General features: G+C 45.3%; 1 protein-coding gene across 9 annotated transcripts in view; it reads right to left on the bottom strand.

The window, feature by feature from the left end:
- The window catches only part of BCAS3 (BCAS3 microtubule associated cell migration factor), a 302,017-nt gene that overhangs the window by 164,314 nt on the left and 113,770 nt on the right, over positions 1 to 23,933 (bottom strand). For all 9 annotated transcript variants that reach the window (XR_007629761.1, XM_050321864.1, XM_050321866.1 and 6 more), the window contains 3 exons: positions 15,763 to 15,863; positions 12,163 to 12,359; positions 10,883 to 10,980 (listed from right to left, as the gene is read on the bottom strand). Coding sequence is in view for 8 of the 9 variants with exons in the window: in XM_050321864.1 (XP_050177821.1) it covers positions 10,883 to 10,980; positions 12,163 to 12,359; positions 15,763 to 15,863 (396 nt within the window). In the remaining variant the exon portion in view is untranslated. The remainder of the gene's footprint in view (positions 1 to 10,882; positions 10,981 to 12,162; positions 12,360 to 15,762; positions 15,864 to 23,933) is intronic.

Below are 23,933 nucleotides of genomic sequence, written 5' to 3'. Positions count from 1 at the left end.
CCGTTTAAAAATATATAGAATGTTAAATTAAATGACAAACGCGGGACATGTCACCTTTTAGAGGCAGAAATGTAAAACCAAAGCATATGTTCCCCAACTGTATTTGCTTCAGGATCAGCAATATTTTTGTAACCTCATTAGGTTCTCGACTTGGTTTGAAACGTGGAAGGATGGATGGAGAAATAAGTAACAGGTCCTCCACGTGATATCCTCAATTATAAGTCAATCTTTACTAGCAAAATAAATGAAGAACACTGGGTCTTGCTCTTTACAAAGCCTGGAAGGTAGGAAAAAAATTCTGCAAGCTCTCAGGGATAAAGTCACTGTGTATTCTGAGCTCTGAATCTCACAGGCATGGGGAAATATCTGAGCCAAACCTACATTTACAGACAGCCAGGGATGAGGGGAAGGTGACAAACCCCTCTCCCCAGCATCATTTGGGTACCTCTGCTGCTCTTGGGAGCCCAGCTCCTCTGGAAAGGGGGGGTGAGCTCCTCCACCCTCTCACCTGCCACCCCTCTGACAGATCCGTGTCCTCCCGTCACGTTCCATCGCCGCAGAGCACACGTTAGCACTTCACGGCTTGCACAATGTGCCACTGAAGGGTTATTAAAAGGCCATAACTAGGCCAATAAAGCTGAATTTCATTTGTTCACACAGAGCCAAGGGGGAGCACTGCCCTGCCGATGGCATGAGACACAACATCACACCCACAACCCACGTTCTTTGTCAGCCCCCGCTATAGAAGCAGGGGAGTTAAAAGTGGCTCGGTTTAACCCAGAGAAGGGCAGAGCTGAAGAGCAGTCACATCAGGGGAGTACACCAGGCAGAGATGGTGCCACTCCACCTTCCCCTTCCTCATCCCAGAAAACCCAGTTTTATAGCACAAGGAATATTTGATACCCCTTAATGACCACCAATTAATGGCCTCACTGAGCCCTGAGCCAGAGCACCTTTAGCCCTTGGCTGCGCATCCTCCCCAGGATGGACCTGCAGGCACTGCAGGACCAGCACAGAACAACTGCAGCACAGCCTGATATTTTTACTGCCAGCCAGGTTCCCAAAAGTTTCAGTCACATGTTTCACTGGAGGGAAAGGAAAAGGCACGAGCCAAACTTTGAAATAAAATAATGAAAGGGTGAAGCCCTGCCTGCAGTTCAGCTTACTGGGCATCAAAGTTTAAACTTTGCTTTCAACCTCGCTTTTCCAAACACGCTGTCACTCACCATGATATGGGTTAAAAATAAGAGAAAGCAAAGATGAAATGTAAATGATTTAAATGCATGCATATGTTCTTTTGTAAAATGCAACATGCAGCTGCAAGGTTTTTCCTCATATTTTGGACACAAATCAAGGGGGAAATGGTTCACTTATGATACAGTGAATTTTTTATCGAACTTCAGTGGTAAAATGTAGTTCCTTGTAAGTGTTTCACTGCATACTGTGTGCTGCTTTGGTTTTATTTTGAGGTGGTTTTTTTAGAGCTGAAATAGGAACACCAAAACCAAAAGACTAACATCAGAGTATTTCTTTTCTTTTCCAATTCTTTCATGGCAACTTTCTGATTCTCAAAAGAGAAAAAAAAATCCACCAGCAACACAAAAACTCTGCAGATGGTCCACGGCCATTTACTACATCTGACATTCAATCACAAGCAAGTTTGGAGGACATTATGTTGACTTTTAAACTACATTTTAAGTGATGGGCAAACAGCAGAGCACACAGTGGTTTGCTCAGCATTCCTGCTGTAAATAGGGGAGGTGAAAGTCCAAAGAGGTACTTTTGCAATTAACAGGAATTCAGTGATGCCACTTGCAAGGAGCTGGCAAGGTTCTGACTGCAACAGTGGCTTCTCCTGCTTTTTTGTATCAAGGCAAAATTAGGCAGGTACTACCTGTGTAGAGGGGCACAGACAGGACTATTTGTAGTGCCCTAAAAGAGGCCACAAATTACAGAGATCCCAGTTCCTGCTCTGCACTTCTCCCATCAACATCACCACAACCCGCAGGAAACGCAGCACAAAGGGAGCGCCGGAGTTCCCAAAACCAACACTCCGGCCCAAGCCCGGCCTCTGTGCCAAAGCCTCACAAATTCCAGGAGTTGTGCAGCGATCCAGGTGGGTCGTGCAGAGCCAGGGCCAGCTGTGCTGGGACACGGCCCCGCTCCTGCGAGCAGATGTGAGCTCCGGGGAGAGCAGCTGTGCCCGAGCCCCCGTGGGCTGTTCCACAAATGGTTGCCCGCTGCTGCTGCTGGAGGGAAAATATCAGGGAAGAAAGACTTGGCAAGCCTGGGATTTCAGAAGAGGAGGGCCTGCACCCCACCTGACCTGGGGACGTGGGATTGTCGACGGGACTATTACAGTGGCGCAGCTTATAAAACAGATTTGGAAAGGCTTTCGTGTTGGTTTTGGGATAGGATACAAAGGCCCCAGGAATCCACTCCGAGGCCTGAAATCTGTGGTCAAACTCCAGAAAAAAACCCATATGCTAGTCATAGCACCACCTTTTGCTTTTCCCTGCTCCATCTTACAGGCCCGTTCCCTGCACGGCCTCTGCTCCCAGAGCACCTCTCACCTGGAGAAACCCCCTGCTAGTGATGCTGATAACCCCAAGCCTGCTCTCTGTCATTTACTGACTCTGACCTGCTTGTTTGCACCTCCACAAGGGCAGCAGCACCAGCAGGTTTATGCACATGGAATAACTGGCATTGGAAGACTCCACGTTCCTTTGGGAAGGAGGTGAGCCCCGGCTGGGATGTCCCCAGAGGGGCTCAGGAGTGAGAGCCCCCCAGCTGGAGGCACTGCCAGGACCTCCTTGCATGTGAGAGCTGGTTGAGGAGGAGGATGGTGACAAACAGGGGCTCCTCTCACCCCACACTGCCCTTCCCGGCTCATCCCACATTCCAGCTGCTCTCCACTGGCTGGCACCAGCTCTGGCTCTTTGGAGCTCTGCACCCGGAGCTGGAGTTGTAACCAGCACCCAATTTAGCCCGGGTTGTAATAAAAAGTGAAAGTTAAAAGCAGCAGATAGAGCACTATTAAAAACTGGCTGGGATGATGCCAGGGATGGAGGCCAAGGCAGGGGAGGAGCCACAACTCCAAGCCCATGGGTATTCCACAGCACTGGATAATTAAGGAAAACAAAATATTTTCCATGTGTTTCTTTGCCCCTTACGTCACCGAGGCAATAAAATACATACACAAGTAAGTACCAACAGGCTGTATTTCAGCTTGGATATAAATATTTACTTCCAGTAGAGAACATCCTTATTTCAGCAAGAAGAAGGGGTGAGGAGGCTGTGATTGTGACACCCTCAAAGTATCAAACTCCACCTTAAAGCAGATTAGTCAGGCATTTCATCTACCATGCCAAATAGCTCAGTTTTACGTGTCCTATACCTAAACTCACACTTGTGCTCACTCAGCCTTGTTACACCCTAATGGGCAATTGCTAAAACCCGCTCATTTTGGATTAACAATGGTGAAAACAGGTACATTTGCTGATATTACAGTAAAAAACCCCATGTGTGAGGAGTGATGCTCTTGTTTAAAGCTATTTCAGTAAAGATCCAGGTAAAGTCGTCTTTCCACCACGAGCAGTGGATTGGGCCAGACAAACTCAAAAATCAGATATTAAACCCGTGGTGGCTTATAAAGCAACAAGCTTTTGTGGCTCTGGAAGTATTAACTGTCAACCATTTCATTATTTAAGAACAAAGTATTAGCCACAAAACAATATATTATCTGCAGTATGAGGAAATACTAAAAAAAATTAGGATTCACTTAAGGAACCAGCAGACATTGCTTAGCAGCTGCCACACCACTTCCAACTGCCCCTGAGAAACCAACCCCAAAATCCCTCCTGGAGGTGGTTCCATGCCTAATTTAGTGAAATCACTCAGTAAGAATTTCTCTGTTATAAACTGGGAAAACTGCTTACAAATGAAAGCTTGCCCTGAAACAACAGCAACTCCAAAATTCACTTGCAGATGGACGTTCAAATACCCTCCTTCTGACACGCACAAGTAACACTGTTTTAAAGCCATTTCAAGCAGTCCAGATTAATAGATGAGCTTAGAATCTATTACAAGCTTATAAAAATATAAAGATTTGCAAAACGCTTCCTTTAAGCGCTGCAGGAGAGGAGCAGAAATGTCAATGAACAAATACCACACGGTGTGTTATTTCTGTGCAATCCCTTAAAAACACAAGTACAGACACTGAGGTTTCTGGATCTCTTGTAAGTTTAACAGTAGCTGGGAGCTCTTAGATCTCAAGCTATAATAAATATTGTATCCTACAGGAGCCCATCGGGAATCTCAGCTCATGTGTTGTTCCACAGAAGATTGTGGTGTCAGATATGATTAGAATCAACACTTTCCACTTATTCAGAGCTTTAAAGCTACCTACACACAACATCACCAACTGCTAATGACAGATAATTAAGGGGCACATAAGACAATATCCTATTAGGAATGAGTTTGAACTAGTGATGTGCAAAACACCCCGGATATTAAGATCCCCCTTACCCCCAATAAATAAACCCAAGGCACTGCAGTGCTGGACCTGCTGCTGTTTTTCAGCTGACAAACCATTATATGTGAACTGATGGTGGCTTCCCCAACTGGAAGTGAGTTCCCAGCACTCGGGTGATGAGACACCGCAGTGCCCGCGCTAATGGCCCGCGGAACACGCGCCGAGCGGGTTGTGTGACACGAGAACAACTGTCTGGCAGCAGCAGGACTGTGCCAGTGACCATTAGCGTGGCCCCTGGAGGCCCCACTGCAACTTATCTTCGGGCAAGGGGAAGAAAAACCCCACTGCCTCGCATTTGGTCGTGATGCTGGTCAGGTCACAGCTCAGCTTCCACCCAGAACGGGGAAACTGCTGGGTCAAAAAAATCACATTGTTGGCCAGATGAACAGGGTGAGCAGCCTTGGGGGATTAAGCACCTTGAGGAACTTCAATTGCTTAAAATCCAACTCAGCTCAACGCAGCAATGCCTAGAAATAGCTGATTTTTGGTTTTCACTTCTGTCAGTGAAGTTAATTGCACGTTGCACTATTTTTTTAAGCTGATACACACGTGTGTGTTGAAGCACAGCCATCCTCAAAGGGATGAACTGCTTCAGTTACTGTGAGCCTCCTCAGCTGCCCCAAAGGCAAACTGGACGAGGAGTAACAGCCCCCCCCATCACTACACTGTGCTGTGCAGAGTGAGCTCCCATCTCCAGAACACAGAGAGGGAAATCAAATCAGTACAGAACGATTCTGCTGCCTTTCAGTCACTGCTCCCGTGCCTGTCCTCTCCACTGTACTCCTCCTGCCTGGAGAAAACACCCACTGGTGTTTCAAGACATTAATGATACTCCATGTCTCCCTGCAGCTGAGTCTTCTCCCAGTCCAGGCAATGATCCAGCAGCAAGTGCCCAGTCAGTAGTGTCAGGTCATTTTAATTTCTCCTCACATCTCCCCAGTCTATAGGGCATAGCTGTTTCTGGATGTAATCATGTACACTGCATTGGCATCCTGGAGCCTGCTGAAGTCACTTCTGTCTTAAGGCTCTCTTCAAAAATCATCAGATAACATTTTCTCAAATTAGATGAAATAAATCAAGTTGAAAACATTCTAAGTACCAGAATTTTGCATTATGCAGCTCATGCACACGCACACTTAGCAAGGCAGATGAGCAGGATGGAGAGAGCAGGAGCACATGTGAGTGTGTGCTACTGCACTGAGGAAACAGATACCTGATACATCCCACATGCTGTCACTAGTCAAGGAATAATGCATAACAGTATGCAAATAAGGAACACAATAAGCATTTTAAGTAGATATATCAACAGAATTGGCACAGGAGTTATTCCAGGAAAGAACCACAACTTCAACTCAGTGAACTTTGAGCTGAGGGGATGCAGGAATCCAAACCAAGCAGCGCTGGGTGTGTTTTTGTGTCACTGAACAGGTGAGGCCCTCCAAGAGCAGCTTGTTCTGTGCCCATTATTAAAACCTCTCAACTGCTGCGAAGAACAGACCAAGGGCCAAACCCCTCCCTGGGCTTCAAAGCTCAGCATTATAACTGAGTGCAATCTCTACCTGCCCCAACAACCCACCTTTGTCCCCTGCAGGTAATTACAGGTTGAGGTCAAGGACTCAGCCCCTATTGATTTCATCTCTGCAACGAGGACCCTCCACTCGAGCACAGCAGCTCAGGCATCCGTGACGCTCCCGGGCCCTTCCAGAGCCTGGGCTGGGAAAGCAGGCAGGGCCCAGGCCTGCCAGTGATTGCCTGTGGCAGGAAGGACAGCCTGGGAATTGGTAATGTCGGTGACTTCATCTGCCAGCTGCATTCACACATCTTTACTACCTGAATAACTGAGCTGTGCTGCTGCCAGGCAGCACTTTGTGGTGTGCAGAGCCTGGGAATGAATATTTGATTGTGCAGACAACAGAAAAGAGCTCAGATGGTTTGAGGTGTGACAGCACAAGTGTTTATTGAATTCCAAGTGAGAGCAGTGCTGGACAGTAAGAATTTGTCCCGTGGTCCCTGTCTCCCAGGTGTGGGGATGAACAATGAAAGGGCCTTCAGAGGCAGCAGGGAGGGAGGGAGGGGAGGCCAATTCCCTCCCCCACAGAACCCAAGTGAATTCTCCTGTTCATTAAACCCTCTGCAGGCACTGAGTTATCTGTCCATGACCAGCCAGTCGCACACAAAAGAAAGGGAAGTACTAAATTACAAGCTGATTTTAAGTGGGCATTGATTGAAGTAACCAGAAGAGAGCTTAGTGTTGTCAGAGTTTCATACAACAGCAATAAACAATCTTCATTAAAAAATTATGTGCATCCCTAAGAAGCACAGCCAGGTTTCAGATGAGAACATTAAGGTGCCTCCACCCTGCACACAATCAAAGAGGGCAAAAAAACCCCTCAGGATCTTTTTCTTCTACAAATTTAATTTTGTTCATTAAATAACACCATTCATTAAAACCCTTCCCACTCTTAACTTCTGCTTTTGTCCTAAGCAAGAAAGAAAGAAAGATTCTATTCTATGATCTCCTCCAAGCAGGAAAAGGTTGATGTAAAGAAGAGATCAGACAACTTCTTTGTCAATATTCTCCTACTCCACCAACGATGCAACCAAATCATTATTTGGCTGTTGGGTGTCCGAAACCTCTTTGTGTGAGGGAATAAACACGAGTTTTCACACACACAACTGCAGCCACTTCCCCTGGCTGAGCAGGGCTGACTCACTGAGCACACCTGAGCACCTGAGCCCACACATGTGCTGCAGTTTAAGGGAAACACTTGCCCACACACTCAGTGCAGCTGTGAGAGCAAATTCACCGTGCTCAGGAACTGCTGAAAACCCTTCCCCTGGAGGTTTTCTAGCTCTGAATATTCAGAGTTGTCTGTACAGGTATGCTAACCTCCCTACACCCTTAATTTCTGTATTATGTATATATCCATCAGGTTTGATTGTTCAGGTATGGAACATATATGATGTGCATCATGATGTAAGATTTCCAAATCCTGCTTGCAGGGTGGTTTTCTGAAACACAAGACAGGTCGTTCAGCATGGATTTTTTTTGGTCACACCACAGATTTTAGTCATAGGGTTGATTGGTTTGGGTGTGTAAAGAGTGTGACCTTCAGCTGCAGCATCTCCTGCACATGGGGCTCTTTCAGGTTTTTCTTTCATCTCTGGTGTCCAAAAAAGTCTTAAATACAACCTGACCTACCGAGACTCTTCCCAGCTGTACCAGAGCCAGAGCAGCAGCCTGAGCACACTTTGGGAAGGATGGACTCATGGCTGCTCCTGTTTGCTGCAGAGAGTCAGCAGCCACTGCCTGCACAGCACTGGGTCTCCTGCTGCACTATCAGAAAAGGTTTCCTGCTTTATACAGATTTAAACCCAGTGGTGCCCCTTTAACATCTCCAACTGCCAATCTGGAACAGCATCTGGAATTACAGCGCATTTAATCCTTCAGGGTATATTCTCTCCATGATGTACACAACTGAAATGTGTGCACTGAGGGACAAATGTCCAGTAGCTTTAGGTGACTGCAGCTTTGCAAACTTCCCTTAAAGGTTTGATTTAAAAAAAAAAAATGAATCAGAGAAGGACATCTCAGGAGAATTTTGAGTTAACTGCCATATTGAAATGTACTGGGTTTTTTCCAGTTTAGCCCAGGAGTGGTTATAGAAACAAACCATCCAAGCTGAAAACAGCATTGCAAAATTTCCTTATTGATAATGGCATTAGTTTTGTAAGGAAATCCAAAACCCATGACATACTTCTTAAAGGCAGGTTTTTCCAAACGACCTGATTGTCATTAGCACACCCCAGTTTTTTACAGTGAAAATCATGATTAAAAATAAAGCACATAAATTTGTTATTAAATGCAGCAACAGAGTTGTCACAAACGGGGGAGAAGGAAGGAAGCCATCAAGAATGGCAGGAGGATAATGGGAGATGATAAACATGTACTTGAAATCTTTTGATAGGAAGAAGAAGTGATGAGTCAGATAAGCAGAGGCGCCACAGGGGTTGTATCTCCAAGCAACAGGCAATGAAACCTCCAGATAAACATCTTCATAAAGAGCAACAGGCTGAAATCACAGGTCAGAGCTCAAGAATCACTTCCTGGGTCAGCTCCGGCAGGAAAAATTTATGACCTACTTAAAAATCCTTCAAACCTAGAAATGTATTTTCCATAACGAAGGTCGGCCGCAGCAGGAAATGGGAATATTTGCAGCAGTGGGCTGCAACACCAAAATGCAATGGTGTGCAGGAGCAGTATTTGAAATGAAACCTTCACATCCACAGCTGAGCTCAGTGGCATTTCCTGCACTTCTCAGAGGTGGGAAGAAAATAAGCATAAAATATTCCTCTCTGCTGGGCCCTGCTACAAGAACATCTCCAAACCTCAGAAAGCAGTGTATGTTTTTTCCCTTGTGCCTCCTTTACTCTGTAGCAGAATTCACAGCCCTACACCATCACACACAACCTAAAACTTGCACTGATTTCTGCACGGGAAAGGACAGGGCTCAGGCAACACAAAAACTGATAATAGATGGTAAAGTCCCTCTATCAAAAATCAGTTCAAATCCAGCCTGTCTGGCAGGGAAGTAAATTAAACCCTGCCATCAGCATGTCCCTAACAAAACCCATGTATTGTTTGTAAGAAACTTATGAGGTGTTACAACAAAACTGAGTCACTGCTGTGCACTAAATATATCTTCAGTGTCCTAAAAACTTACACAATGGACTGTGGCAGTTGTAATATGGACACACATGTTAAAGGCATTACAAATGGAGCTCCATCACACCCACATGGGCCAGCTCGTATTAAAGCCCCATCCACACCTCAGGAAAAGCTGTTTGGTACGGAAGAGGCACAAGTCCTACAGAATGCTCATATTTCAGAATTATTACACAGCCCTGTTACAGGTAAAGGCACTGCCCCTACACATGAGGGAGAACTCCCCACGCTGATCATCCTGATCTCTCTCTCTGTACCAGCTGATGGTGGGGAACAGCTCTGCCATTAATCACTCTGAACCTCCAGTGTCACACACACAGACAGGAGCACCCCCTGTGATTCAAACTTGTAACCTTTCAGGGCTAACAGGCACAGCTGAACCAGTCCAAAAACCAAACCCTAATGGATGCATCGATGTTCTCTGCTGTATCAAACAATTATTTTCAAAATTAGTCTGTCTTGTGGTAAAACAAACAAAATTCCCCTTAAACAACCAGCATCAGATGTTTGTCTAAGCTCAATGTGAATTAATTTAACGACTTTTAAATATTTGAAAATGGAATTTATAATGACAATTCTCAATATCCAAAGTAAACGTGGTTATTATCGAACTCGGTTATAAACACATATAAGAAATACCCTGTAATACCCAAATAAATTCATTTGGCAAACAATGCAGTGTCTTGGACTCAGCATTTATATCAACAGCAGAGCCTGAAACAGGAGCTTTTATTTTAACTCTCTTTAAACCACCCTTCAGAACCCCATTTCTGTATGTGTTACAGTCTCTCTTTACAGTTTAACCTCAATCCAATCAGCAGTCTCCAGGGATTTTCAAATCGCTGAAGATTAAAATCCTCTCTGACTTGACTGTTTGACTAATGCTGTGTGTTTAATAATTCTACTTGTGAGAGATTTTATTTGACAAAATCCTGCTGTGTGGACCCTCAGACGCTGTACAGCTGCACTGGAACATAAAGCTCTGCTGCCCTTGTTTCTTTAGACAGGCTACACCCCACCACTGAGGGAGAAAGAGAACTTTATAGTACATATATTACTCTGTTGATATTAACATAACCACTGTGATATTAAATTTACACACTCCTTCAGAGCAGAGTAGTGAAAATGTGCCTATTACACAAACATCAGATAAACTCTCCTGTTGTCCTGACTGTTCACAGAAATCAATTACATTTATGATTACATTTCAATGAAAGCTCTTTTATAAATGAGATGGAACTGTAATATTCTCTGCTTTGGGCATTCATTAATAAAAGCAGTTCAGTGTTAGTATTTGTAAATGTTCTGCTTTTTTAGTTTAGGCAGATTTTAGCATTCTAGAGCTCATGTTAAACCTCATGTAAACAGTGTGTCCAGACCTTACCACAGTGCTGCAACTTCACATTTGAGTGGTAAGATGGGGGGAAAAAAACAAGACAAACCCAAGTCCTCATTCTGGCAGCATTCAGTGAGTATTTGTACAACAGCACTTACCCCGTTGTGCAGCTGCAAATCACGACACCCCTCACGTCTGTGGCAACGGTTAGTGAACATTTACCAGAGGAAAAAAACCCAGCAGATTGATGAGCACCAAAGAAAATCAGAAATGAAGGGGTTCCTACCTGAAGTAGCATCGATGACGGTGGAGACGCCCCTGCGGTCGGACACGGGCCGCGGTGACCCCGGCATGCTGACGGGCTCCGAGCGCACCGGCTGGATCCTGCGGGACACACAGTCACCCCTGGGCTGCTGAAAACTCCCTGTTTCCCTTCACTTCGTAGAGCCCAGATCTGGAGAGTCCATCTGGAGATGGACTGAGGCTTTCCCAAAGGGAGCACTCCCGAGGTGTGTCCTGGATGGGAGCTCTCAGGGAGCCTCAAAGGGAAAGGCTCACCCCACCCAGACTGGTTAAAAAGCCTCCACCACCTCCTCAACAGCAGGTGTTGCCACTTTAGGAGAAGAGGCTCGTTTGTAATTGCCCACCCCTTTTGTAACACAGATCCACAGGTGTGTTTTTTATTTCTGCTTTCTTTCTTCATACATACACATATATATACAACAAAAAATAACATATTTGGCAACTCATGGCAGTAATTGCAAACAAGGAGAAATCACAGATTTCAAACCCATGGATTTCCAGTCCAGGGACAGTCTGCCCAGTTTAAATGGGATTAGTCATAATACCCATCTCTCTTATTTTACTGCTAAGAGTTTCACACAGAGTCCCAAACAATCCAAGTCCCTACCACAGAACTCCGGACTCCAAATCACATGAGGAGTCAGCAGCATGGAAAACTTGTTAAATTCTGGAGTTCCTGGGCAGGACACAAAAACATGGTGCACAAAGCTCTTCTAAAACCACCAGTAAATACAAACCCCCAGTTACCTTCACTCTCCTTCCTTCCCTTCCCTAGGCCCAGCTCCTGCCCCCACTTCCAGATCAGCCAATGTCCAAAACCAGATGAATTAAACACATGAGAAAGAATTACAGGGAAGGACGCAAAGGAAGGGGAAAAAAAAACCAGGGAGGAGGAAAACATGTCAGAAGTTCACTTACTGTTCCCACACACTGACCACTGATAATCAGCATCTAAATCCAAACAGCACACAGCTCCCACTCATGTGTGAGAAAATGAATTTATTAAAGGATGCTGAGCAAGGCCACCAGGCTTTGTCCTGTCTTTCCCTGTCCTGTGCCCAAGAAGGGGCAGCAAAAGGAATCTGAGCTGCTTGGCCTGGATGGATTTTTAGTGTTGGTGAGTCACACGCTCCTCTAAGACTTTCATGCGGACAAGCCTGGTGAAAACTGTGACACATCCTGCACAGATGGCCCCATTTAAGCAGGAGGCAAGTTATTCACACAACAAATGTGAAACAGCTTGGGAATGGGTTGTGTTTTTACCTGAGACTGTTGAGATCGAGATCATCCGTGTCGAAGTCCAGCAGGGGCTGCGGGGTGTCGCTGGGCCCGTGCGACTGCAGCACCGAGGAGCTGGAGGAGATGACGGTGGTTTGGCCTGAGGGGTGGATTGTTTTGAACTGGAACTGTGGGCCCATCCACAGGCGTCGATGGGGCCCCGTGTGAGTCACTATTTCGACCTGTGGGAAGGGAATATGGGGAATGGTTCATGGAATGAACGCTGAGCTCCTGGAGCCTGGTTCGGAGCCATCCATCTGGAGGAGGGTCTAACGAGGGGAAATTCAGAATGTCTCTGCTAGAGAAAAGATGTTTTAGCCAAAGCCAAGAGCTTCTGGCAGAGCCTTGAAAGTCCATGAACCTCCAGCCTGAGATCACTGAACCCCAGTTCTTAAATCGTTCTGAAGACTGAAGATCCATCCTGGCCATTCCCTCACCCGATCCTGTTCCTTCCCCCCCTTGCCATGATGAAATATGAGCTCTAACTCCAACACAGTGAAGCTACCCTTGTGGTGTAACCAACAGGGGAACACACTCCTGCCTAAATCCACATGGAGTAGGCAGAGAAAGCCCCACCCTGACCATGGCAAGGGATGCTCTCTCAGAAATCTCATCGCAGCTGCTTTGTGAAAGTTCACACCTCTAACAGCGCTGCTTCCCACGGACACAGTGCGAGCTGGATTTCAGATCAGAGCTCATAATTACTGTTGGCATATGTGAGGAGATGGCTGGCAGGGAGCATCTTGCTGGGAAGCACCAGGTTTGTAACTGAGAGCGATGGGAAGTGCCCCGGGATGCGCCCGGGTCGCATCGTCACCGCGTAACACGAACACGGGTGTGCAACACACGGGGTTCAGAAGGGCAGCCACACACAAATATACTCATTTAACCTAAACTCTGACAATTAAACCAGAGGTGGGGTGCTCGTGTGCAGTGAACCACCACCCAGTATTATATAGTAGGTGTATTTGGGATATTTACTGCACATGTGATTATGTGTAGATACCCGCAGAGAGATAAAAGCTTCACAGCTCCCAAAGGGCACAGAGAATTCCTGTGGTGTGTCTAACAGTAACTCCAAATATTCAAGTTTTCCTCTAGGTACCTACTCCCTGTGAGAGTCTAGATATGAACTTGGGAAAAATAAGTTATTTCAGTAAATGAAGCATCCGAAATATTTTAAAAATGTCTTTTCACACTGATAACTGCAAACGTGATGAGCAGCAGTTCTGATAAAGTCTCAAATAAGGCAACTGCAGGACTGCAAACAACCATGAAAATTTAAGATGGTAACTGGAAAATTAGGCCTTGTAACTAAATAGGTAAACAAAGCACAGAACCTCTGCAATTATAGAATAGAATCATTAAGGCTGGAAAGATCATGCAATACAATACCAAAAATCAAAAAGAGGTTTTAAAAATCAGAAAAAAGGAAATATGAAATGAAAATATTAGGCTCTGGTGAGCTCATACTTTTAAGGCTATTAAATTCCCATCAATTCTGCTAAAACAACAATCAGCTTCACAGCAGAAATGCAACTCAACGAGGAAATTCATGGCAATAGATTTTGTGTACACGTGCCATAGATGTGCACCAGCAGTGATTCTCAAGCTTTAGGAAGCAATTTGAAACGCTGGATGCTGTAAGTTCTCTGCTAATGAAAGACAACACCCCCCCAGCCTGTGCAGCACTACTTCCATCCCTGCATTTCTCTCAGCCTAACTCAGCTTGGCTGCAGCCGCTTCTGAGGCAAGTGGCTTTTATGCAGCAGTGTAAATTAGGCCACAGATAAAGTAATCTGTATATTTTAAGCTTGAAACCATCAGTGTCACAGAGCCGAGAGGTAAACAGATGCCTTTGCAATTTTACTGAGGCTACGGCCAGATGTTCCTATTCACTCTCCTGTTGTGTGCAGGACAAACATATTGTATCTACTTCCCACTGACAGCACACATTACCCACTGTTCTAATTGAAAAGTTGAAGTGAAGGGCGGTGTTTTTTCGCTGCATGCTGTTACTGTTGATAACAACACTTTAATTTTGAAAAACACACTTGCACTTCAGGCTTAATCTGAAGTGGCTTTGCTCAGGGAACGGCGGCGTCTTCGTGCTCCAAGGGCTATCACCACCCCCTCACTCAGCAAATATTAAACATTCTGGAAGCATCCCTGGAATTATCTGCCTTCTGTGACATCAACTGGGATTTTTTTTTATCCCCCTGTAAATACATTTGCTCTTCTAGGGATGGGTGTGATGAAGTTCAAGCAGTCTTATGTTCCTTGGACACCTTGTATCGTCCAGGAATTAGTAATAAATGAGCACCCATGGGGTAGATTTACCCCAATCTCTTTTTCCTCAGGTTTCCTGCTATACCACAAAGTCACCAGAAGAGGAAAATAAGTAACTCTCTCCAAAAAGTACCGGGAGAGGTGGAAAACTGCAGTTGAAATCTTGCCCCAGTGAGCTCAGGGACAGAAGTCCTGCTGACTACCCCGAGCAGTTTCACCACCTTTGTGCTGTGAGAAATCAGACACAGCACAGGCAAATGAGATGCCTCAACCTGCAGCCACAGCTGAAACCTCAGGCCAGGGAAGTGGATTCCCATGGCAGGATTCCCCAGTGAATGTGCTCCTGGACAGGTCCGTGTGGAAGCCTAACCTCTCATTTTAGGAAAAAAGCTGTGTATGATTTATTCACCAGTGGGAGAAGCAAATCCCATCCATGAATATTTCATATTTATGCCATACACCCCAGCAACACATTTAATGCATCACTCCCATAACAACATTGTTCTTAAACCAAAGGAAACCCACCTAATTTGTCAGGATGAATTCCATGGATCAGGTACCTTGTAATTGCTTTGGCAAATCCAGAGCATTTGTAAATGTTACTTATTTATTTAGCTCTAACCTTTTATTTCTAACAGGAACTAATTCTCAGTGCATTATTCATGACCTACATTCTTAAACTGAACTTCTGTTTTGAGCCAAATGGTCAAGTATTTACTGAGTTCTTAAAGAGAAGCTTCATTGACTGAGACAAAGCAAGAATGGATAAAAATAAAAAGATTTGACCTCATATAAAAATATTGCATCAAGCAGGATGATTTTAAGGCTATATAGTGTTTATATCTAGCTATAACTCACAGGAATTATCAGTTGGAAATGCAGATAACCAGAAAAGGAAGGAAGTTAAACCATTTTAATGGTAAAATGCAGCACAGTCAGCACCCAGAAAGCACCGTCATTTAGCCAAGCCAACCTCCTTTATCCACGTCTGTCAGGACAATGAGGGAGAGAGGTAACTTGCTGTTGCCAACTGCAACTTCCCACTTCGTCCTGAGCTTCCCAGAGATGTGACTGTGTCAGTAATGATGGGGCTTTGTCTGTTTTTTATCTAATTCGTTTAAAATGCAGAGACCACCAAATTCACATCACGTAAAACCGGGAGAGAAGGAGCTTAACACACAGCAACACCCCCGGCTGCTGGAAGCTTACTTCCCCTTCTGAGGCAAGGTGTTAAAAAATTTACTTCCAGTGGCTGCTATTCCTGTTTTCCTGAACTGGAACACCCCAAAAGTGTACCTGGGACAGCCACTCCTCGTCCTCCTGCCCGCTGTGGTCGGATGCCAAGCTGTCGTACGACTCGTGCCGGGTGATGGGCCCAGGGCTCCCCGGGGGCACCACTGAAACACAACCAAAACAGAGTGAAAAGTCAGATCCACTGTTAAATGGACAAAAAGCAGATCCACTGTTAAAGGAACAAAAAAGCAGATCCACTGTTCAATGAACAATATAATACCTTTTTCACTAAGTTACTCTTACAGCAATTTTCCTCAGTCAGTGACAATGAATTTTCCAGAAGCACAGAAAGAGCTCAAACATTGACATCAAAAGGGGTGAAAGGATTCCTGTCCTTTGACTGGGATGCATCCACAGAGCCATTGGGAAAACCCATTGGCTCTTCTCCTGTTAAGCTCAATCCCCACAGTGTGTGCCTGAGCACACACACCTCGACAGCCCCTACTTCAGCAGGGTCTCATCACCAGTTTTCAGGTAATACAGAAACTGCCTTCAGCTGCTCCATTACAGCCGTGTCAGACCTCAGTCAACAACTTTGGGATGTGTCTGTCCAGTCCACATCAAACTCCTTTCAGGAGAACACACACACAACCTTCCTGGGCCACAAACACCTGAGGATTCCCAGTAAAATCTGAAGATGAAACCACAATGCCCAACCTTAAAGCTCTATATTTGAGACCAAAGAAACAAACCCTTATTCTGACACATTTTGCTGTTGCCCTGATGTTCCCTACATCCCCTGGCTCCCTCCACTGAATCCTCCTGCCTGTTCCAGAGGGCACAGCTGATCAGCTGCAGGCTTTCCTGTTATTGAACTCCCTAACAGGCTCTTCGTGGCTCCAGCAGATGGTTTTGCTTTCAAACCAACGGGAACTTTATGGACTGTTCTGAATTTTTTTTGTTCTTTCTATCCCAGGGGCAACTACTAGAGCTGTCAAGATTAGGGAAGCTGCAAAAACACAGCCCAGGGAGCAGCATCCCCCCTGCTCGCTCCCTGGATTTCTCCCTCGTGGAATACTTCCACATTTTTACTGGAGCTTCAAGACAGCTTTACAGTAAGGAAGAAATGATAAAAAATAAAAAAGCTGAAAAAAATGCTTAGTTTGGATGCTGTGCTGCTGCAAGGCTCTTCCTGAGGAATCACAGCTTTGCACAGGTCCTGTGTTTCCCTGCAGCTCCCGAGCACGGCGTTAACTCTTTCCACCCAAAAAGTGACGACATGCTGAATTCCACGGGAAAGCTCTGCCTCAGAGTTCACCAGCAGGGCAGCACTGATAAAGCCTCAGCTGGGGTCAGCCCTCAGTAATTTATTTGCCTATTTAATAAACCAGTGTTTCTGTCCCACACCTATCACAAAAGCAGCGTTTAGAGGGGCTGGTTTGGAGAGCAGGATCCGTAAGGCTGGTCCCAGTCTCCACTCCCACCATTCCCAGTGTGCTGGCAGACAGGGCTTTGTAAGACAAGTGATCCTTGCTGGAGATTTGCCATCCCTGTGCTGCTTATTCCACACCTACATATGGTCATTCTTTTTTTTTTCCCCAAGTTAAAAATGCCCTTGAAGTTACAGGAACAGCCACGCTCTGGAAATGCAAACCCCATTTGCCCCCTCATTTCTGGGTCACACACCTCTCACATCGGTATCAAGTTCCAAGACGAGATTAATTTAAGCCCAGAGGGACATTTCCAGGAATTTGAGCTCAAAAGTAATCTTTTATCTTCCAGCTTAATTCTTTGAAAACCTGAATTCACACTGGAAATCACGGCAGCCTCTCCCCCCTCGGTGGGGCTTTTCTTATGCTGCAACAAAGAATTGTTTCAATTTCCCAAGAATTTTGCTATCACACAGGATATAAAACAATTAAATTAAATTATTCCAAAGCTTGGTAGCAAGTAGTGTTTTTTCTGGCACCCCTGGAATTTCTCTTTCACTGGAATAAGTCACAAATGGAGCACAGACAGAGAAGGAGCAAGCAAACCCTCGCTGCACAGAGATATTTAAGTGGCAATTGCAGGTGCTTTGTACCTTCCTCAAATAATGAATTCAATGCCTTGTGTCTGAGCTATGCCAATTTTTAACCTTTTCAGTTCTTACACCAACATCTGGAACAAACATATATCAAACATCAGAATGCAGCTGAATTTGTTTCACTGAGAAACACACAAACATGAAGTGAAAAAGTACAAAAAACCTGAGTGTTTATTAAAAATCTAAGGTGAGAATTAGAACATACAACTTCTGTCCAGGCAGTAGGATGGGACATGAGTTTCTAAAGTCTGCTTGTAAAGGCTAATAAATCCAAAAAGAAGCATTCAAAGGCACTTCTGAAAAACTGCACTGGTGCCTACAGCAAAAATCAGGGGCAACAAACAGCTCTGAGCTGCTCAAAAGGAAGAGAAGCACCTTTAAGCTCTGTCCTCCTCCAAGTGAAAAGTGATGCAGATCAACTCTAAGTGTGGAATAGATTCCTGCCCCTCCATCCTGACCAGCTCTGCTCAACCACTCCACATTTAACCAAAGGGTCTGAAAGAAACCGCATTACAAATGAAGTTATTTGTGTCATAATTGTCAGTGCCAGGAAAACTGCACAGAAGGGACTGTGGGGACACAGATTTCAACACAAGCCAAAGCACAGGCTGAAATACAGCAGAGCTGATATTTCTCTGGAATTCTCTGGATGTGATTCACAAAGTTTCATGATTAAGTATGAAAAAAAAAACCACCATTGTTTCGAAACTTCTCTGTGATATTTAGTGACAAGCAGAGCAAACAAACAATTTGTATTAATCTCAAATAATTTGCATAGACATTTCTGACACGTGAGCAAGACCCAGACAAATACTCACGTTTGAGGAATATTGGAACTAACACGCAGTGGGTTTGTTCATAGATGGGCTAATTATACAACAAATACCTAGAGCTAAGACAAATCTTCATTCAAAGGTTATAAATTGTCATCTTTCAGCAGCATAAAAGTGTTGGAACAAAGAACCACTACAGCTCAATTGTAGTGCGTGCACTTATGGTTTTAATTTGGGAACAATAAATCATTAGTTTTTACTTAGTGTTGTGTACTCCTCGAACCAAAAGGTTTTAATTTTCTCATTTATATAAATAAGCTTTGCACAATTCAATTTAATTGAGAGCTATATATGAAATTCCCGATGTGCTCTTCTCTAAGGGCTGGATGTTGGTCCAAATCAGGAGCAAACAAAGGTGCTTGAGGACTACAAAGCCCGTTTGTTTGGTGCACATGCCTGCAGACACCCCGAGAGCTTGCCTTTATTCCAGTTAAATACACACTTCCAGCTTGAAATAAGTTTCTAAAATCCAGTAGGAAGAGGCCAATGAACTCCTAAGTAACCCCCTCAGCCCTGGTGATGTCTGTGGCAAACACGTACTCGGGATAAAAGCACAGATCCTCGGTTCCCTACAAATCCCACCCTGACATCTGATTTTGTGGTTCCTCAGTTATATCTAAAACATCCACAGGTGGGTTAGGGAGCTGAGGTAATCACATGCTTGTCAACAAGCCTCAGGAGTGCTTCTCCCCAGTTGGAATGATTTAGTTCACGCTCCGTCCGGAGCTACCGGCGCTGGTCACAGCGCGTTACCCGCCACGAGCACCGGGTGATGGCTCTGGTTCAGCTCTGCCCCTTCAAATTCACCAGGTCTGCCTTGTTTCCACCTCCCAGATGGGATCTCCCTCCTGTCAGAGGTGGGGTTTGGTGTCCCACGGTCGGGTTTGCCGCGTAGCCCACCCCCAGGAGCCCGCAGTGGGTTTGTGTCAGTGAGCTGGGGCTCTGTGCCTGCTCTGCCTCTGCTCGTGTCTGACAGCAAAGAGCAGATCAGATGTTCATTCTGCACGCTCACAGCCATGTTTACAGTAAACTGTTTGCAGTCTGGTGATACGCTCTATGTGTTTTTACTTGTGGCTCTGTGTCACTGAACCAAGTTCTGGTTTTAATGCAGCTTTCAGCTTGTAAACTTCTGCAGGAGCACGGCAGGGAAATTAAAATATCTCTTTTAACCCGAAACTTCTCCACACTCATGTTTTTTTTCCTGTAAGGACTTTCTGATATCCTTATATAAATAAATATCATAAAATAAGGCTAAAAAAAAAGCCCTGTAAAGTAGTTTAGTCGGGCTAAGAGTTACTTCACACCACCAATTATTAGAGTTTTATTCATTCATTAGTTGTGTACTGCCCAAAGTTTATTGGTACTTTATGGACCATCCATTCTCTGTATCAGCATTTTAATAAACGAACAGGTAGGTCTGTAATCAGGATATGAATTCTCCTCAGATCTTCCCAGCTTGGACGACTGCTTTACCTGCTCCTTACTTACACTGCTCTGATGGTCAACAGCCTGGAGCCTTTTTTCCCCAAAAAGGTGTTTAGGCCTCACCATTACTCCTGGTTGTACTGCAAGACTGGTAGACATTCCCTGTGCTTGATTCCAGCTTCCAACTCTAAAGTTCCCTCAGGAAACCAGTCAAGCACGCTGAACTTTCAAGCTGGGCAGAGCTAGAACCTGACAATACTCACAGTCTAGAGCACCTTAAGGCCGTTCAGCAGCTCAGTCTGTGAGCACACAATCAGTTCTGCACCAAAGGAGAACATACATATTCTTCCCCGAGTTCAAGAATAATTCCAACCGCACGAACCCACGGCGAGATCCATCTGATGGCCATCTTTAAAGAATTATGGAAGAGGTAACTATTTCTATAATTCACCGACTTCAAAAGTGTGTTTGACATTATTGTCGGGAAAATTATGTTAACCATGGATTACTGTTACAATCAAAGTGTGTAGTGAGAAGTCAAGAGGCTTAGTAGTAAATTTTCAAAGCGGAGCGTGGGGATTTACCCGTTTGACTCCCATTAACGTCAATGGGAGTCGCGCGGCCAAATCCCCGTACACTGCTTTGAAAACTGACCCCTGCGTGTCCACGGACCCCGCTCTAAGGAGTTCCAGATGACCCTGTAAGAGCAGTGAAGAACTATTTCAGCATGTGCCCTCGCTCGTTATTGTTGTTTGTACACATCTGAAAGTGTTTCCGTGCCCGGATGCCGCGCTGCTTCCAGCGGTTGGTTTATAAAACACGGATCAGGGCGGGCGAGCTGACGGAGCCACGCACGTGCCCAGGTGTATCTCTGCCTCAAACCCTTGGCACGCGCGTTCCCAGCACCCACAGCACCTCACAGAGTTAATTTTTATCCACCTTGTCTATATTATTTCACAATCAGCAATTATGGCTGGAGAACGGATCGTGATTTACGCCACTGCTCACGCGACAACGCAGTTCTTTCATGACCTGACCCCGCTCCCATTTCCCCCAGTCAGTCCATGCTCAGGCAGAAATTAAATTTGCTTCCCTTTAACACTCAATCCCAGTTCCTGAAGGAGCAGAAAGTGCAGGTTACAGTTTTAGGGAAGCACAGTTTTCCCTTAAAAAACCAGCATGAACTGCAGTTTCATTAGAAAGCCTGTCCCAGCTCCTCTGCAGCTGCTCAGGAAAACTCGTGAGCTTCCCGCACTCAGGGGAGGCCAGAGCTTGGTTTGGACACGGATACCCTTCAGCAGTGGGTTATGTTCAGCTGGCCAGTTCTCCCTGAAGTGCAGCAGCAGCACAACCCAGCACACTGGGAAGGGGCAGCTCAAAGTGCCCCCAGCTCATGTCTGAGCGTGGCCCTGCCGAGGTGTCCCAGACTCGGAGCAGAAAGGCTTCGAGCACCTCGTAACTGCAGGGCAGAGTGACTGTTGTTACAGCACAGGCTCTGGTTTTGATCAGCTCTATTATTTGAACCTGAGTTCCCTTGTGATAGACACTGAACACACCCAGAGCAGGAGCCAGCTCTGGCCTCCCCCAAACCACCCCACAGCACACTATAGGGGATGTACCACAACCCATGTTCTTGAGAGGGAACAAACCCACTCTTAAATACTCCCACACCAAAGAATGCAAGAAGGGAAATGGAGGTAGAACACTAAATGTCCTCCTCAGCCCCGGTTCATTCACCTATCACCAGGGCAGCACACGCTCTGCTGTGCACTGGGAAGGGCTGGCAGACCAGAATGACCAGATTCCTGCTGTGTCTGTGGTGTAACTCCTGTGGCAGCAGCTCAGCTGTGACTCCAGGCAGGTTTTCATAGGATCTGTCTTCACAGCTCATATTCACACAGTCATTTAATACACCCTCCCCTCCTACTCTCCACGCTGCTTTCCACACTGTTCACCAGCTCTGTGTACGTAATTTTTATTTCTATCAGTGGAATGTAGGAAAGGAATATAAATGGCTCATGAAGAACCACAATGCTGCTTGGAGAAGCCTTGCTCAGGGTGCACAGCTTTCATTAGAGGGAGAAGGAAGTGCAAACATGATGTCAGAGTTACAGAGATTATCTGTATAAATGGTGTTATCATTTAGCCCAAACAAACAGCAGGGAGAGGCTCACCCCTTCCCTTTGAAGACAATGGAGAGTTACTAAATTGGACTCCTAATGAAAGCCACTTTTAGTAAAACACAAGATATGTGCAGCAGTTGGTCCAGAAATGAAAATCTGCTGTAACAGCCAAAAGTCAAAGGCAGCTATAAATACAGGCCTTAATCTTTTCAAGAATCCCTTAACAAAGTCTATAAAACTGATTGTATCTTCAGGCCCAACTCAAGAGCAAATTCTTACTCAGAAACAAGTAACAGCCCTGCGAGTATTACCTGGAGCCCAGGACAGGGACAAAGAAAGAGAATGCAGAGCACAGGTTTGAATCCCAACATCTTGGAGCACAAATTACATTGCATTTAGAATAAACAATTAATGAGACAGCAGCAGCCTTGGCTACAGGTCCATTTTTCTGAGAGAGAAACAATTTGCAGAAGCGGTCAGGGTGGGATGCAGAAACACTGCATCACTCCTTTTAACACAACACAAATGCTCTTGGATTATTTAAAAGCCAATTGCAAAGATCTGTCTTCAAAACCTCCTATTGCAGGTTTAATAGCAGAGAGGTGCAAGTACACTTACCAGCAACACTGGAGTAAAGTACAGACTTTTGTTTTAACAAAATCTATATTTATACGATTACATTTCCTATGGTTGAGGGCAGCTGTAATTAATGGATTTCCCTCCTTCCCCTAATGCAGTCATTTGTCAATTTAAACACAGAATGCCCAATCAATTTTGATGTATTTAGTAAGCAATTTGTCAGAGTACTGCATACCAGTTAATATATTAATTCTTGTCACTGGCCCACTTCTGACAACTGCAGGTTGTGTCCATAAAATTGGTCCTGATGAGCCAAAACTCCTGCCTGGAATGCGAAGGTGCCCTTTCCAGAGCCAGAGGAGAGAAATCAGATCTCAGTTTATTCGATACCTTTGTGGGGCAGTTTTTGGCCTAATTCAGGGGGTTTATTCATTAACGTGTTAATTGGTCACGTTTTGGGTATTGCAAGCACTGTCCAGTCCTCCAGTGCAATGAAAAAGTGAATTCCAAGTGGAGGGATAAGGAAGAGAGGAAATGAGAAGAATGAAACAAGGCTGTCAGACTTTCTGCTGTGCTGCAAAGTTCCCCATTTCCATGGCAATTCCATCGTGGGCCACGCTCGTGTCTGCACGGATTCAAACGCGCCAGGTTGGACGGGGCCTGGAGCAACCTGGGCTGGTGGGAGGTGCCCCTGCCCATCCTCACACCATCCTCAAGAGTTCATCCTGCCAGAAGCATCCCAAGTACCAAACAGCAGGAAGCAAGTAGGATTTAAGGAATAAGTAATGGCAAAACTTGGCAATTCTCTGGAGAAAGCCAAGTCCTCTCCATTTAAAGTTCCTGTGGACACCAAAACCAGAGACACAAATAAGCTAAAATATTATGTATTAAATCAGAGAAGGGTAGGGGAGAAATATCTGAGTCCTAACACCCAGCACCGAGGACCTGAGGATTGTAATAAATCCAGGGGTTTGTGGGATGAACTCTTACAGAGACAACAGCCAGTCTGGAATCTGCTCTGCCAGAAGTGAGGAGGCCTCAGGATGGGATGTTTTCACACTGACCAACTGCAAAAAGCCTGAAACAGCTGGCAGCAGGATCCTGACACTTCCTGCAGGCCAGCAGCTCGTGGAATTCTACATGCAAGTTCACTTTCAAGCCACGGGCTCACAGAAGGGTGCAAATCTC

This window comes from Myiozetetes cayanensis, unplaced genomic scaffold, assembly GCF_022539395.1.
Source record: "Myiozetetes cayanensis isolate MyiCay16 unplaced genomic scaffold, myiCay2020 scf27, whole genome shotgun sequence".
NCBI lineage: Eukaryota > Metazoa > Chordata > Aves > Passeriformes > Tyrannidae > Myiozetetes > Myiozetetes cayanensis.
The sequence above is the reverse complement of the archived record's forward strand: the minus strand, read 5'-3'. Positions and strand labels throughout refer to the sequence as shown.